At 44.6% G+C, this 16,302-nt stretch overlaps 3 protein-coding genes and 1 long non-coding RNA gene across 8 annotated transcripts in view; 2 read left to right on the plus strand and 2 right to left on the minus strand.

Moving 5' to 3' along the window:
* Nucleotides 1-253: 253 nt before the first annotated feature.
* On the minus strand, nucleotides 254-4,106 carry LOC119546766 (angiotensin-converting enzyme). Its single transcript, XM_037853313.1, has 7 exons — nucleotides 4,043-4,106; nucleotides 2,656-3,262; nucleotides 1,927-2,290; nucleotides 854-1,420; nucleotides 647-787; nucleotides 410-582; nucleotides 254-349 (listed from the first exon to the last, which is right to left on the minus strand). Exons 2-7 carry the CDS (start codon nucleotides 3,239-3,241, stop codon nucleotides 333-335), a joined length of 1,848 nt encoding a protein of 615 aa, XP_037709241.1. The 5' UTR covers nucleotides 3,242-3,262; nucleotides 4,043-4,106; the 3' UTR covers nucleotides 254-332.
* LOC119546768 lies at nucleotides 3,150-3,583 on the plus strand. The gene is made up of 2 exons (XR_005219190.1): nucleotides 3,150-3,274; nucleotides 3,343-3,583. It is a non-coding gene; the product is annotated as an uncharacterized LOC119546768 (long non-coding RNA).
* Nucleotides 4,107-6,154: 2,048 nt separating the features above from the next.
* On the plus strand, nucleotides 6,155-11,917 carry LOC119546513 (protein SMG5). Of its 3 annotated transcripts, none has more exons than XM_037852838.1 (6): nucleotides 6,155-6,292; nucleotides 6,778-6,928; nucleotides 7,068-8,710; nucleotides 8,784-10,139; nucleotides 10,468-10,626; nucleotides 10,699-11,917. In XM_037852838.1, the coding sequence occupies exons 2-6, from the start codon at nucleotides 6,789-6,791 to the stop codon at nucleotides 10,938-10,940; spliced, it is 3,540 nt and encodes a 1,179-aa protein (XP_037708766.1). In that variant the 5' UTR covers nucleotides 6,155-6,292; nucleotides 6,778-6,788; the 3' UTR covers nucleotides 10,941-11,917. The 3 variants fall into 3 exon arrangements, with proteins under 3 accessions (XP_037708766.1, XP_037708768.1, XP_037708767.1); XM_037852840.1 differs by lacking the exon at nucleotides 6,155-6,292 and adding an exon at nucleotides 6,324-6,432; XM_037852839.1 differs by lacking the exon at nucleotides 6,155-6,292 and having other exon boundaries at nucleotides 6,512-6,928.
* A 600-nt stretch (nucleotides 11,918-12,517) lies between these two features.
* Nucleotides 12,518-16,302, minus strand: part of LOC119548690 (centaurin-gamma-1A) — a 57,073-nt gene continuing 53,288 nt past the window's right edge. For all 3 annotated transcript variants that reach the window (XM_037856152.1, XM_037856153.1, XM_037856154.1), the window contains 6 exons: nucleotides 16,130-16,271; nucleotides 15,831-15,965; nucleotides 14,490-15,764; nucleotides 14,318-14,435; nucleotides 13,877-14,252; nucleotides 12,518-13,812 (listed from right to left, as the gene is read on the minus strand). In XM_037856152.1, the coding sequence (XP_037712080.1) occupies nucleotides 13,489-13,812; nucleotides 13,877-14,252; nucleotides 14,318-14,435; nucleotides 14,490-15,764; nucleotides 15,831-15,965; nucleotides 16,130-16,271 (2,370 nt within the window). In that variant the 3' untranslated portion in view covers nucleotides 12,518-13,488. The remainder of the gene's footprint in view (nucleotides 13,813-13,876; nucleotides 14,253-14,317; nucleotides 14,436-14,489; nucleotides 15,765-15,830; nucleotides 15,966-16,129; nucleotides 16,272-16,302) is intronic.

A 16,302-nucleotide genomic window follows, 5' to 3' on the forward strand; every position in this document is an offset into this window, starting at 1 on the left:
TCGAAGTGCAGATTTTTGTTATTTCATTTGGGAATACCTATAGGCATGCCAAAATACTTTCAAATCGGTTATAATTATGATAAAAAGGGTTTTCACCTATAGCGTCCCTCTTGTTTTAGTTTTATCATAAGGAAGTATTTACATCGTTGATTGCGCCAAAATTTTGGTTTGATCGGAACCCAAAGTAATGGTAGAATATTGGAACAACTTTTGTAATTTTATATAAAACAAGTACCCTTTAAGTAAAAAGCTGTTTTTAAGATAAGGAAACCAGTAAAGAATTGGGAAACTTTATTGAGCAAAAACTGTGTGGAACTCGGAAATCATTTCAATTAAGAAGACACACACTCTGAAATAGAAAAAAATATTTAATCAGGGTCTCACTATTGTTTATGAAGGGCCAACTTACTATCTGAAGTGGTCCAGCCAATGTGGACATTGTTCTTGATGTTCTCGGCCTCCAGCCAAACGCGCAGGGGCTCAAAGTATTCGGCTATGGCCTTTCCGGACATGATGCGCTCTCCGTTGAAGGCTTCCAGTGCATCGGGCCAGGGTTTCGAGGCGCCCATGGACAGCATGTTGCTAAGGGTTTAAATATTAGAACATATAACATAATGCAGAGGAAATTACATTTTTTTAGACTTACTGGAAAGCAGCTCCAGCCGCAGCACTGCCATAGATATCGCAGTTATCCAGAGGGAGCTCTGCATTGTTGGCATCGTATTGGCCAGCCTTGATGCAAGCGGACTTGTAGAATTGGAACTGAATGATGAAGGAGACCAGGTACCTGAAGGATATTACCAAAATAAATCAATCGCTTAAGTAAGAAAATCAACAATCATATACTACCAACCTAAGGTACTCGACATCAGCGGAAACGTGATACTTGGCCGGTGCATCGAAATCCTTCTCGCTTCGCACTACAGGTGGCTCAATGCCGGAGTACTCGTCCCTCAACTTCCAGAAGGCGCAGTTCCAGTTGGCCTTGTCTACTTCTCCACGGAACAGGGACCAGCGATACTTGTCCATGGTGAAGGCGAACGGCAGGAATACGATCTTGTCCAGGGCGGTGAGGAACAGCTGGTTGATGCGGGCCTCATCGTCGCGAACATAGTCTTTCAGCAGGCCGATCCTCTCAAGATGCTTGGGGGTTGAAACGGACAAGGAAAGGACATCCCCGACGGCCTCATGGAATCCAGGATTGGCCCCAGTACGGTATACGAAAGGCTGGTGCTGATACTGGAGGAAATACTGAATGTGTCCGAGTTCATGGTGGACGGTGAAGAGCTGATCCTGGGTAACCCGGGTGCACTGCTTGATGCGCACATCATCGGTTAGGTAAAAGTCCCAGGCACTGGCGTGGCAGACGAGATCGCGGCCATCAGTGGGTTTCTCAATAATCGACTTGTCCCAGAAGTCCCTAGGAAAATTTAAAATATGTTCTTAAAAATCTGCAAAAGTTTATTTTCATTTATATCACTATAAAACTCAATCCAAAAATTTGAAAAATTTCACATATAAGTGACTTTCTACCACTCTAAATGTGTAATTTATCTCTTTAATTTGGAAGCAAACCAAACTAAAACATTTAAGTTTCTTACTAAAACTATCGCTAGCGTTGGCGATCAAAAGTACATGTTTAATGAACATTGTTCAATGAACAATGTTCATTTGTCGCATTTTAAACTTCTGATTTAAATGGTATATTTTTTTAAAAGGTATACAAGGTAAAAACATATTATGGCCACTAAGACTTTCTGTGGTAAGACCACGTCTTAAGGTTCACATTGATTTTTATACGAGTTTGCTTGGTAAAGGACTAGAAGGTCCTCGATGGAACTTGTGTTTAGAAGGAACACTCTAAGACCAATTTGAATCTTCGTATATGAACTATAAAGTAAAATTGGTTTATAAATCTCTACTTACTGCGGCAACTTGGTGAGGTTCATGGAGGTAAAGAAGTCGTCGCCCATCTGGAACATTTTGAGGGCGGTGTATCCCTGCTTCTCCATCTCTTGACTGACATCGACCAGGGGCTTCTCGGGGAATGGTGATACAATGTCCGCGATCTCCGACCACTGCTGGGCCCACATGTTGCCCAAAAGGTGCATGGGGATGGGTCCTGTTTCGGAGACCACCGATTCGCCATAGTGTTTGCGCAGGCGGAAGCGCACATAGCCATGGATCTGTTGGTAGAGGGGTCGAATCTCGGCGAAGATGTCCTCCAGCTGCTGCTCGAAGGTCTCGTCCTCGTACTCATCCAACCAAGCCTCGGCGCCAGAGGTGAAGTCTGGTAAAAAATGTGGTAATTATAGAAAATTTATGTTTGTTTAAAGTTTTTGCAAGTTACTTTAATTTTTTTTTACTTATAATTATAACCATTTCTCAGATGACAAATGCTCTGTTCGTCGATACTTTTTTGGATGATATTATTTCACAAAAGCAAAACAGCCATTAGTTATTCTAAGCGAACGACAACATGCACTGCAATTATAATTTTCAACCTACAGTAGGTATTTTATGGGGTATTTAAATATAACATCACGTAAGCAATTTGAACGTTTTTAAAAAAGTTATGATGGGAATATAATATTTTGAAAGTGCTATTAAACCAATTACCGTTTTAATAAATGGTTTACAAATGTATCCACTCACTATTCAGTTTGGCTGCCTTGGTGTTGAGCTCCACGTAGCGCTCGAACTGGGATCGCACGGCGGTACCGGCCTTGTCGTAGAACTCGCGCCAGTAGTAGGTTAACTCCTCGTGGTCACGGCTCTTGCTGATGACCTCCTCGATATCCGGATCAAGGGCCAGGTCGCACTTGGTGTTGTCCTTGTAGTCGCAGACCTTAACCTTGGCGAAATTCGACTCCATGGAGGAGAGCGTTTCGAGTAGTTCGGCGTAATCGACTTCCGGGAGTGCAGCATACCCCAATTTGGTCAGGGCTTTGAACTGACGCTTGAGGTCCTCCGACTGGAAGGAGCGCCACTGGAACTTGGCGGTGTCACTGGCCACCTCCTTCATGAACTTGGCCAGCTCGGCGGAGATTTCGTTCTTTTTCTTCTCGTTCTCATCGGTGATGTTGGAGCCATAGGCCCAGGCCGCCTCCGTTTCGACATTGGTCCGCTTGGCCAGCTCCTTGTTCAGATTCTCCAGGTACTCCTTGGCCTGGATCTCCTCCTTGACCAAAGCTTGGGACACCGCCAAAGTGGCCAGCAGAACCACCAGAAACAGTCTCATATTGAGTTACAACTTTCTCGCCTGGAAGTTATTGTAAGCAATTTTGAATTTTGATTAGGCTAAGTTCAATGCTAAATCTGATGACGTATCTGATATTTCAGTGTGTCGAGACGATACTCTCGCGTAATTGATAAAAGTGTCTCATTTTGGAATGACTCTGGGGTCAGATCGACACGCTTTATACTATATATGTATCTCAATTGATCGCATGTATTCCTTACAGTTCGCTTGAATTCACTTCAACTGAACGAGTTTAACAAGAGATAAGATTCCCATTGATTGGGTTTTCGTAATGGATGACAAATCAATTTTTAAAATATAAAGATGTACATATAAAGTAAACCTAAAGCTTATCATTTACGGGGGTTGACAGAAAATATCTTAAATGCAACCTATACAAATATTAGGTGCTCTTGCTACAGAGAAAGCTATAAGCAAACTATCAAGATCATAAATAACCCCGATTAGATCGAATACCCAGAGAAAGAGTGTGAGATATTGAAGAATTTATGACCGTGTCCACCGAAATGACTGCGGCAAATACTTATTATGGATCTGAGGGGTGTATTGTAGGATCCAGATAAGATTATCAAGGGATTATATTGACTGGGATAATCGAACTTTCGGCTATCAATAGCCATAAACCGCGCAGCAGTCCTCAATGTAATTATGTCATAAAGAGCAAATTAATTGCAATGCTCAATTAAATGCTACTAAAGGTTATTTACAAATCAGATAATTGCGTTCAGGGGAACGACTTGTTTCAAGTTCTTAAAACTGTATTTCGAAAGAGAAACTTACGTTGTGTCCGACTATATTTTTCCAACGTATCGAACGTGACCGGTTCGCCAGCGGTCTAAACTAAGACTGAGAAAGGTTGAGCAAGATTGCGTGAGTTTTATAGGCAAGAGCAGAGAAGTCGCTGGAGAATCGGCCGGCAATGAGCACTTAAAGAAAAAGTTATATCCAATTTGTACATTTTAGCTACAAATTATACCGATTTAAATTACTATTCTTCTTCTCTTATAGGGATCCTACAAAAAAGTATTCAATTGAAACATAAATACATTTTTTACCAGACTTTAATTTTTTAAGTGTTTTCCCTGAGCAAAAGTACTCCGATACCAAAAATTCGCAAGGGACTCATACTATTTTCAAACGATTCAAATTTATAGTATTCTTGTTATATTCTTCTTCTCTTATAGGGATCCTACAAAAAAGTATTCAATTGAAACATAAATACATTTTTTACCAGACTTTAATTTTTTTTAGTGTTTTTCCTGAGCAAAAGTACTCCGATACCAAAAATTCGCAAGGGACTCATACTATTTTCAAACGATTCAAATTTGGTCTGATTAATCTCCAGAGGCACACAGAAAAAATGGTTAAACGATAAGAAATTTAATTTTTAAACATTTGCAGAAAATAAAATATAATCTCTCCTTTCTTGAAATTTTAATATTTAAAAACTTGCAATTTAACAAGAGCCAAATCATTAAAAACTAAAAAAAAACGATAATTTTTAGATATTGGTCTTTTAATTGAAAACTTAATTTCAGTGTGAAACGTTGGTATCTGTCCCTCGACGTGCCCAACGCAAATCGTGTGTCCAAATGACTCGACGTCGCCGAGAGAAATGTCCGATAAACGCGAGCATTATTTATTTTTAATGCGAGATCGGCTTAGTCGCAGCTGAGGTTTCCAGACGGATTGGATTGGAGGTTCTCCAGGTAGGAACGAATCGAAGATAAGCCGACATATGGGAGATCATTAATATGCTTGACACATTTCTTCACATTTGGCGGCTTCATTGGCAATTTTGAAGGCGCCCAAAAAAAACTAAAAAGAGAAGTGATAATTTTAAAAATGAAAATAAACAAATCTTTCTCCGCGTACAGAAGAAACCTTTATAACGACCAATGCTCTTTCCATGCTGAAGATTACTTGCTAAATTTGTACATATATTTACTTTTCCATTTAGTAAGCAGTGTTGTGGCTTAATAACACCGCCAAGAAATAAAGAAACATAGATGGATTGGATAGATTTAACAATTTTCTTTTATTAATTAACTTTCAGACTATTTAGGTTTATAATTTATATAAACAATACTTTCTTTCTTATTTCAGAGTCTGATTTAAGCTTTGCTACACACAAAGAAACTGTTAGGTAGAATTGACCAATATGATAATTAGCTAGTCCCAACACAGCGAACTATAAATTTGATCAGCGAATTGGGTTCTCTCCCAACAACAAAGTACATAAAATTTGATATTATATTTAAACAAAGCAAGAATTATATACACGTGACTATTTTGAATAGTTCTTAACTTTTTATACAGTTTAATTAAAATACATTGAGCATATTTAAATATGTCTCCACCACATTTTTACTATTTTAAAAATATTTAGGAAATAAATATCATATAGTTTTCTATACTTTTTCAGTATTACCATTTGCAAAGACAGTACGTTTTGATTATTGCTTGCGTTCTAGCTAGAATTGCTTAATCTATTAGCTTATACATATTTTCCCGTTAAAAAATATTTTTCAAGGTTTTTTATTAATAATGATAAAAGTGTATTAACATAACGATAATTACATAATAAAGATTTCAGTGCATTTAAATAAAGAAATGTTTAATGTTACATACTTTTTAAAATGCGCGCCGATAACAACGCAATCGATGTTTAGCGGTCATTGACAGCTCGATACCCAACACTGAAAGGTGTATGAGGAAGTGCACGATCAGATCGCTTGAAACGCTGTTCATTTCAAAATATGTCAAACAAACAGCAACAGCTGAATTTTACTTGAAATATTTGCCGTTACTTTTGTCAAGAATTTAAAACACAAGTATTTTCTGCTCAATCAAACAGCCTTCCCGCTTCAAATAGCGCGTTCAAGGGCATTCCATCATACACCACATGTGGAGCATTTCGCGCTGCGCAGTCTGACCGTGTAGCGCCATTTTGTTGTTCAACAAAGGAAGAGCGAAAACGTGAAATTTTGCAGAACGACACAACACAGCAGCAACCGAATCGAATAAAAGGTAATGTAAATCGGCCAGGTAAACAGTAGAGCAACGTCATCCGATTCTACCTGAGTGCAGAATCTCAGAGGGGGCAAAAGTGCATCGGTTATTTCGCAATCGCAACTGCAGTATCGAAAATACCAGAGCAAAAGCAAGAGGTGTGTGTGCGTGTGTGTTTAATTGATTATTCAATAAAACGAAACTACGACATACATACACATATAAACACTCCCACACAGTGAAATACCCTTAGTGCGCATGTGTTCGTGTGCGTCACCAGTTGAAACGAAAACAAAAACAACAACAATAACAACAAGCAACCGTGCAATAAAGTAAAGAAATTTATTTCGAAAAACAATTCGTCAGCAAAAAATTGTAGATCTCGGATCGAGAAACAGCTGGAGAATTCCAGCATCTAGTGGGTGTTTGCCCCAGCGCTGCCAGCTGTGTGAAATCAAACTGTTTTCTGGATAGTAACATATTCGTTTCTCGTAATATCCCAGTACCTCTCGAAATGGAGGCGACGCTCAGCTCGGGCGGATCATCGAATGCCTCCAGCGAGTGCGCCATGGATGGCGGGACGAACCGATGTCGCGTCCTGGAGCCCAACAATGGCACCTGCACCCTCAGCCAGGAGGTAAAGGATCTCTACAGGTAAGAGAACCAAAACCACTTTGCAAGCCATGCGGCTACTGTACTTGCCAGGATTCAAGTCTAATCCTGCAAGAATTCATGTATCTGTATGTATCTATGAATACACCACTAAATTCCATATCTAAACCCCATCCAACAGATCCCTCTACACCGCCTCCAAGCAACTGGACGACGCCAAGAAGAATGTCCAGACGGTGGGACAGCTGTTCCAGCACGAAATCGAGGAGAAGCGCTCGCTGCTGGTGCAGCTGTGCAAGCAGATCATCTTCAAGGACTACCAGTCGGTGGGCAAGAAGGTGCGCGAGGTGATGTGGCGACGTGGCTACTACGAGTTCATCGCCTTCGTCAAGAAGAGCTGGCACAAGCAGGGCCAGGATGCGGCCACCGCCCAGGAGAACATGCAGAAGCTGGAGCGGTTCCTGTGCGCCGGTATCTTCAACTACAAGCGGCTCTCGGCCCGCATGGAGGAGATTTACGACCTGGACCTTAAGTATTTGATTGATTTCTCCATCATTAGTGATGGCTACATAAGTGACATGATCGGTGAGACCAAGGAGATGTCGCATACGGGCACTCAGGCCGTGGACAAGAGCCTGGAGGCGGTGTCCTTTGCCCTCGACACCATACACTCGTCGCTGCTCAGCCTGGGCGATCTGCACCGCTATTTCCTCGACTTTCGCATCGACAGCAAGCTGAGTATCAGCAAGGAGCAGGTGGCCAAGTATTATCTGGAGGCCTTTAAGCTCAATCCGGCCATTGGCATGGCCCAGAATCAGTTGGGAACGCTGTACTACGGCCAGAATCATGACTTGGACTCTACTTACCATTACTTATACTCTCTCGTGTGCATCATACCTTTCGAACTGAGCGAGAATAATCTAAACAAGCTGTTTGCCAAGCACACCGAATATCTGGAGCAAATGGATCCCGAGAAGCTGGACTTCAGCATCGAAGACTTCTTCGCCCGATTCTATCTGATAGTGGATATTTTCTTCTTCGACAAGGAGGTGCCGGACTTCAACGCCCTATGCCACTGCGTGCTGATTGATCTTCGCAAGATCCTTTGCTCTCAGCAGCTGCGTGTACCAGAGCCTAGCATCTTCAAAATCGTCTCCATTCTATTCTTCTGTCTGTCCAAGCTAAAGATGATCAACTCACCAAAGGTGTACTCGTTGCACGCCTTTCTGGTGGCAGCCTGCTCGGATCTGATGGACGCCTGTATCGTCAGCATCGAGCAGACCATTCTGGCTCGCGCCCAGGACAACGAACGATTCCAGGCAGAGTACGAGAACCGTTTCCAGGAGTTCGACACGGTGGTGCGCAAGTCTCGGAATGAGTACAAGAACTGGCTGGCAGCAGTTGGCGAATGTGAGCGAAAGGACAAGAAGGTGATTCCGCGTCCGCATTCCCTCAAGGACTTCAGCTCTGGTTCCCGTGACAGCCAGCACTCCGGCGAGGAGGCGAAGACCCAAGAGGTGGCTGACGTCGACAAAATCGGGGAGGCGGTCTCTACGCGCTCCAGCGATGAGGCCAAGGAGTCGGACCTGAAGACCCCACTCTCCTGCAAGAGCAAGCGCCGAGGAATGCGACTGCGCAGAAGACGACGCAAGATCGCCCAGTCGGACGACAGCTCCTGCTATGACAGCGAGAGCGAACTGGACACTGACTTCTACAGCGACGAGGAGGACTACACAGATCTCAGCTCAAACTTCGACACCGACTTCAGTGACATCGATGCAGCTGATCCTGGCGAGCCATGCGGCGAGGAGCACTATGAAGCAGGTAAGACTTTAGCAAACAGATACGAAAGTGAGACTGTTATTAATTCGTTCTAACGTTTTACATTGCCTTCCAGCTTCTTACAACAAGAAGGAGCGCAAATCTGGCGGCGGTGGAGGAATCGGCCTAGTGTACTCCGACAACGAAGACGTCGTCATTGAGGAGGAGAAAATCGTGTATCCCGAGGAGGCAGAGCGTAGATCCAACTCACAGGAGGCGGACTCCGAGGAGCTGCTTCGTAGCTTCGAGGTTCTGCAGCTGAACTTTAAGAGCGCTGAGGAGGCCCAGACCAAGCCAGTGGAGGGCGTGCAGATTGCCCCGCCGCCTGTCAGCTTCTCAGAGCCGCCCAAGAAGTTGGTGTATCGCAACAAGTACACCAAGATCAATCCCAACATAATCATCGACTGTTTGCACAATGAACCCACCATCAGAGCCCTGAAAATGCTCTTTGACTGGCTTCGCATAAACCCGGAGATTCTCATCGGCTGCTACCACTCAAATCCGGAGTTTGTCCACAAGATAATGAAGCTACTCAACTACTGCAACATTGACGTCTTCACCAGGAAGGTTTACTTTGAGCGCGAGCTCCTGACCACCGCCAATGTGCGTGACTCCTTGGTCGAGTTATTTGATGTGCGGGCCAATGTTCCTCTCACCGAGGACTTCGCTTTCAAGAATTTTGACATCTTCCAGAGCACCCAGATCACTCTGGACTGGGAAACTATTATCCGGGAGCGCGTTACTCCCCAGGAAGAGTCCATACTCCGTATATTCAAAATGGTCGACTTTGGCTTTTTTATTTGCAAACAGAAGAAGTTCAACTATAGATTCTGCGTCAAGACACGTCGTTTCACCGAGACCCAGAAGAAGAAACAGCGCGAGGAGAAAAAGGGTGGCGGATCCCGTCGCCGCGAGCGTCGTACCGCTCCAAAAACCAACAGAACAAAGCGTAACGAAGGACGCACCCGTCGCTACTCAGATCGCAAGAACGGCATCGTCCGCAAGAGCTACACCAGCAACGAGGAAAAGGATACCGTGGAGGAGTGCCGTAAGGTTCCGCGCAAGGGTTACCTACGGAATCGTAATGCCGAGAAGGCGGCTGCGGTCATAGCCAGTGCCACAGGAACCTCTGTAGCCGGCGGAACGTCCGCCTCCACAACCACAAACAGCGTCATTGAGAAACTAAATGTACAATCCAGCTCGGGGGCCGATGAGGAGCGCTCGGAGGCCAAGTCGAAGAAGTGTGAGCTTATGGGCAAACTCTGGCTGCAGAACGAGGTGGAGACTTTGGAGGAGGAGCTGCGGGACAGTCCCGCACACGTGGTGATGTCCCCATTCGTTGTGGTCGATTCGAAGGCATTGACCGAATACAATGGCATAGTCAAGTCGTTGGTGAGGACCAAGAAGTGCATTGTCCTCATCCCCAATGCAGGTGAGTGCGCCTACCGCAAGGTGGGTCGATTACTTTGACACAAAATCATCGAAGTGGAAAGCAACTTCTGCACAATAGTGTGGAATGTCGCTTATACAACTTTAATCTTCATAACAATCTAGAGAATTTATTGGGACTCCCAAATGTCAAAATATTTTATTATCGTTGCAACGATTAACTGCTTAACGATACAGATATGAATTATTCTAGCAACCTCATTGTTGTCATTCTTTTTTTGTCCTCTTAATTTGTTTTGTTTTATTGTGTCAAAACAACCTACGCCGAAGGAAAAATTGCCAATGTTAATCGATTATCTTTTACCACTCAGTGCTCAATGAGCTGGATGACTTGAAGAAACGCAGCGAGAACGTTCGCCATGTCATCCGTTGGCTGGAACAGGAGTTTAAGCAGGGAAATAGGCACTTGCGTGCCCAGCGCGATAACGAGAGCCAGCCGCTCTCCCTTCTGAAGATATCACGCAAGATGGGTGAGTTTAGCGAATTTTTATCGCTATAGAATGTGCTAACTAATGGTCTTTTAATTGCTTTTCCCCGCCCAGATCGTGACGCCTCGGTTTTCCTTCAAATTGCCCAGTTCTGCAATCACCTGGTGGCCAACCATGCCGATCCGCACGTAAGCGAGCTGCAGAAGAGCGTGGTCACGTACTTGTCCGGCGATAATCTGCACGAGAAGAACCGCCAGCAGCAGAACTTCAGCTACACCGGCATCCTGGACTCGATACCCGTCCGCTATGCCCAGATCCAGAGCTTCTACTCCAAATTCAAGGCCCACAAAAAATGAACGGGTCCAAGCGGAGTGGCAACGGTAGCGGGCGCTAGAGCGGCAAAGGCAACTGCAGACCAGATGCAATGCAAGCTAAAAAAAAGGGTGCGAGCGTGTTCTCTCTGTACAATCACAAATCGACATGGAGTTCCAAAGTTAACGAAAGCCGTGGACGACGGCAAAACCAAACCAGCAATCGCTGCTGCAGCCTCGGTTGTGGCCGTGTTTCCCCAAAAAAAAACTGAAACTGTTACCATCAGCGGGAGCATGATTCCCCAGCCCAGCCCATGCAGCAACAGCATTGCGAGGAATTTGCTTGTTGTGTTTAGACCAAACTGAAACAAAATACCAATCAAAATCGTTCACTTTCAACTCGATGGCTAAAATGATGACGACCTCCCAGCTAGTGTTAAATGGACAAATGGCAAACACAATACCTACAAAAGAAAATGTTATGGAAAAAAATCTACAAGAAAAAAAAAACAAACAATTTTTCAAGATAACAGCACGCGAGGCCTGAGCGGTTCACGGACAGGAGACCTTCGTGGAGCAGCTAGGAGAAGGGAGAGCGGAATGACGGCGACCAGGACGGACAGACATTATAATCCGTTTTATGCTTGATGTACCAATCCGTATTCAAGAATTCGCCTTTCCTGCGGCGAGCTGGACCAAGGATCCAAAATCCGCTCGATCTTTTCTGCAGTTGTGTTTCGTTCTCGGTTTGGCAGACAGAGTAAATTTAAATTTTCACGCTTCCGACTAGGCAATCTGCGTGATCTTCTCTACAACAAAAAACATGGTATATATATATATTAACTTACATTTAAATGCAGTCTTAACTAAAGTCTCTCTTGTGGGACACACATTGCAATTTCCCGTAAAGAATAAAGGAAATATGCCGCACATATGTAAACAAAATTCTACATCATTTTAAATGTTTCCAAAATTGAAAGCTTGTTAGATTTTGTTTGATAAATAAAGCGCCCGACCACAAATATGTTGTTTTTATGACTGGGAAATTTCTGAAATAGAAATAATAATTACGCCAAAATTTTAAATTTCGCACACATACTTTGACACTACATTTTGTCCGCCGTATATTCTGACATTTCACATTTTGTCCGCCGTATACTTTAACATTTTTGAAAATTTGCATACATTGACACTTTAGTCCGCAGTAGACAGATTTTTTCGGCGAGATGAATAGTACAAATATCAACTGCCTAATTATAAAGAGCGACAATTATGCTGTGAGTGTTTTAAAATATTTTAGTTTTAAGTTTGTAATTTACTAAATGACAGGGTAGATAAGATTAGATTATCAGAACAAAAGAATCAGCTTAAAAAATGTCGCTGTCAATCCAATCAAAGAAATCCTAATTAATAATTTTAACTAAGACTTAGTAAATATTCTTTATTAAATTTGTATTTTCATTTTCCAACGCTCCTCAAGCATCCGTTCCCAGGAAAGGTCCTGGGGCAAGAGCTCTAGAAGGGAGGATTCCTATAAATGTGTTTACTCTGTGTTATTTTCATAACTAGAGTCTAAAGATGCTCGATTCCCACTGCGTGCCATCCAAAGTTAAAAGCGACAATTTTAAAATGTTTAATAGATTTTTATTGAAGGGTTTTTCTTTTGTTGTTTTTTTGTGATTTTTGTGTGCTACTTTTCCTTCCAATTAGATTGAGTTTGTCACGTTGTGTGGTTTGTAATTCGTACAAATAGCGTACACAATATAGGGGGTGTATACATATAGTAATATTTATAGATTGATTTATAACTATTTTGTATAATAGTTTTGAAATACTTTCAAATAAATTTTTGTCTACTCAGATTTTATACCATCAGAAGCTTATTTTCTGCAGTATAATCCGTTAAACGAGTTCTTTTTTGTCGGAATTTATATAGCAAAGAATTTTGTGAGTTTGGTTCAGCATAAGCTACATTTTGGGCGTGTTCATTTGTTTAAACCGATTATCAAGCAATTTCAACTATTTATGTATATAATAGATATATGTTCGTGTATATTGTTTAGCATAAGTTTGTTTTTGGCTTTAATCTTAGATTCATTTCGTTTTTACGTATAATTTGCATCAGCTTTTATCTATTGTTAAGGGTGTATAAGTATGTTTTTTCATTTGTCGTGAAGTCTTTTTGCAATCTGCTGATGGTTATCGAGAGTTACAAGGTAATATTACTAAATAATTGTTTTGCAAACGATATAAAAACCTGCACACGATAAAAACAATAATAATAGTAGGTAATACGTAATACGAAAATAATAAATTATACACTTGAGATTACAACAAGACTGTACAGGTTTTTTGTGGCTTACAAACTAAACAAACTAAAAAAAAACATAAATAAAACTTGTGAATTTCCATTCAACGCTTGCCAAATAATAATATAAAACACATTTGCACAACATTCCTAAAACCTAACACACTAAACGCTCTACAAATTTTCCGGGCGAATTTAAACTAATTTCGTTACGAACAACAAAATCTAATGAATTGTACAATTGCTACGAAAATTCACGTTAATCTTATTTAAATTTTAACTAATTCAGATCACACCCGACACGGACTTCTCGTAGGGCGTGCCCAGCGTGTCGCGTCTCCTCGGCAAGGTGCCGCTGGCCGTCAGAGGAGCCGCCTCTGGGCAGCCCAGTCCCTCGAGCAGCTCCACCAGCGCCGTCGTGTCCTCGACATTGTACTGGGGAGCAGGAATGCCACCGTTTGTGGGCGGAGCGGGCGCCGGAATCGTGGTGCCCGCCTGCGCAGCCGCAGCGGCCTTGATCGACTTGGCGGTGGCCAGAGACTGTGCCGCTCGAGCGTAGGCCAGGCAGGTGCGACCCTCGTGATCCGTGTGCTTGATGTTGGCGCCGTTCTGGAAAGGGCAATGAGTACTCATTAATAACCATTCCATTTAATTGGGTCCTCCGTTAACTTACCCAGATGAGCAGCTGTGCTATGGCCAGATTGCCTATGGCACAGGCCAGCAGCAGGGGAGTGCGCACATCCCTGGCGCTCACATTCGCATTGGTCACCTCGGACGGGCAGTTGGCCAAGATCGAAACAATCGACTTGATGTCCGCCCTAATCACAGCCTCGATCAGCTGCTGACCCGGACTCGGGCTGGGATGCGCTGAGGATCCGCTGCCCAGCGGGGTGAGGAACTCCTTGGCCTCGTACTTGCTGCGCACCCATCGCTCCTTCTCCTCGCGACTGGCCTGCGAAGTGGGCTTCACCCGTTGCCTCGTGTTCGATTCCCAGACGGAGTTGGCCAGACTGTTGCCAATGGCCAGCATCACACTTAGATGCGGGGATCTGGTGGTACAGAAAATAATATGTTAGAATGATTGAAGATAATCATCATATTTAAATTAACTTACGGCCAGTCATCCAGGCCCAGAGAGCGAACCTTGGATATATGCGAGCCCAGATTGCGATGCACGCCCGAGCACTCGATGCACATGAGTACGCCCAGGTTCAAGCTAGCCCATTCAGGATCTGGAAAAGTGATTTATTAGCAAAAATAGTAGAAAGAGCTTCGGGTAAACTCACTTGGCGCTCCACAGTCGACGCAGAATCCGTTTCCGGGAACCCGCTGACGGATGGCCAGCATGGCGGCCAGATCCGTGCTGGTGGCCTGTTTGGTCTTGCTGCTCTCGATGCTCTGCAGGCTTTTGAAGATCTCCTGCTCGACGGCCGCCACCCACTCGTCGCGCTCCTCCGAATTGGCCGCCTCGAAGTGCCACTGCTTGGAGTCCAGCGACACGATGTAGAACTCATAGCCATCGTTGTCGTCCGCCTCGTTGGCCTTCACACTGCTGCTCTTCATGCGGCGATGGCGCTTCTTCACATTCGGCGTCTGGGCCTCCAACTTATTGGCCGTCTCGCCGGCGATGAAAGTCTGCGAATTTGAATTGGACATGGCTATGCCCTCGTCCCCGCTCGTCTGCTGTGAGCTGTTCGACTTCAGCGGCTCTCCACCGGCGCCAGCTGCTCCGGATCCGGCTCCAAGTAGGGAGAGTTTCTCGCTCAGCTTGCGCTGATTGTCCTTGGCCAGGGTGAGGCAACCGATGCCATCACTCAGCGTGTTCTGGGCCCTTTGACTATTGGCCATCAGTGAGCTGGTGAGCGCACTGTTCGTGATGATGCTCTTGGAGCCACGAGGCTTCTGTCCCGGCACCTTCACGGTGACGTACTGCAGCGGGATCTCCTTGCCGTGCACATCGTCCATGTAGTCGTGCAGCGAGGGATGATAGGTGAGCCGGCCGTCGTCGCACAGCGTCACGTACTTCTTCTTCCACTCCTTGTTCAGGGACTTGCTGGATCGCTTGTACAGGTAGCCCTGTTTGATGGGAATGGACCGTCCACTGCCCAGCTCGCTGCTCTTCGGCTCCTTCTCCTTGTCCGCCTTCTTCGAGGAGGACGGGATGAACAGGTTGGAGCGTCGCCGACTCTTGCGGCTCGTCGTTGGCGTCGAGGTGGGCGTGGGCAGTTCCTTGCCCGGCGGTGGCGCCAGATCGCGTGGATCCCGCAGCTGGACCTGGGAGCAATCGCCCTGCAGCGAGCTGGCCGCTCCGGGATTGTATTTGGTGATGTTGTTGTTCTCATTGGTGGTGGAGCTGCTCGCGGCTTGCAGAGACCACAGCTTCTGCTCCGCCTGGGCGAAGTCCGCACTCATTCGCAGTGGCAGCTGTTGCTGGCCACGTTGTCCGTTGGTGGGTGCCTGGTAAGGAGCCAGACCCAAGCGATTGCCCTGCGGGGTCGTCGGTCTCGCCGGTTGCACCTGTGGTGGCAAGGGCAGGCGCTGCGAGAGGATCTTTTGACAGGCTATAGGAGATGAAGGAAGATAGCTGTTAGCATTTTGGTAATAAGCTTATTGACTAGGTTACTCACCATCCTGAAAGACACGCTCCACATTTAGGCCATAGGTGGCGCAGGTCTCGTAGTAGGAGCAGCGCTTCAGATCGCTGGCCAATTTCCTGGCGCGGGTGTCGTCGATCACGCGGGGATTGCGCTCACTGATGGCATCTAAAAAGTAGAGAAAGTGAAAAGTTAATAACAATTACAACAATTTAGAACGAACAGCCATGGGTTATATAAATGTTCTGCCGCGGCAGTATACAACCACTGTTCAATCAATAACTAGTAGATTTAAGTCTCTTTTTATACAATCTCTAAGCTAGTTGACTTACCTTGCGTCCCCACCAATATCATGGGTATTTCCTGGCCATTCCGAAAATGCGCCATTTTCGTGTAGTAGTTGTAGACGGTGTTGAAGCTGCCCTCGTTCTCCAGACTGAACACGAAGATTACCGCATCCACCCAGCCAGCGAACTGTAAGAAAAAGCGAAAAAAACCATGTTAT

This window comes from Drosophila subpulchrella, chromosome 2L, assembly GCF_014743375.2.
Source record: "Drosophila subpulchrella strain 33 F10 #4 breed RU33 chromosome 2L, RU_Dsub_v1.1 Primary Assembly, whole genome shotgun sequence".
In the NCBI taxonomy this organism is placed as follows: Eukaryota; Metazoa; Arthropoda; class Insecta; order Diptera; family Drosophilidae; genus Drosophila; species Drosophila subpulchrella.

Coding starts and splice junctions, on each gene's coding strand:
- LOC119546513 (XM_037852838.1), top strand. CDS start 6,789: ATGGAGGCGACGCTCAGCTCGGGCGGATCATCGAATGCCTCCAGCGAG. Junction 6,929..7,067: donor GAGGTAAAGGATCTCTACAG/GTAAGAGAACCA, acceptor CCCATCCAACAG/ATCCCTCTACACCGCCTCCA. Junction 10,140..10,467: donor TGTCCTCATCCCCAATGCAG/GTGAGTGCGCCT, acceptor TTTACCACTCAG/TGCTCAATGAGCTGGATGAC.
- LOC119546766 (XM_037853313.1), bottom strand. CDS start 3,241: ATGAGACTGTTTCTGGTGGTTCTGCTGGCCACTTTGGCGGTGTCCCAA. Junction 1,421..1,926: donor AACCTCACCAAGTTGCCGCA/GTAAGTAGAGAT, acceptor AAATTTTCCTAG/GGACTTCTGGGACAAGTCGA. Junction 788..853: donor GCTGATGTCGAGTACCTTAG/GTTGGTAGTATA, acceptor AATATCCTTCAG/GTACCTGGTCTCCTTCATCA.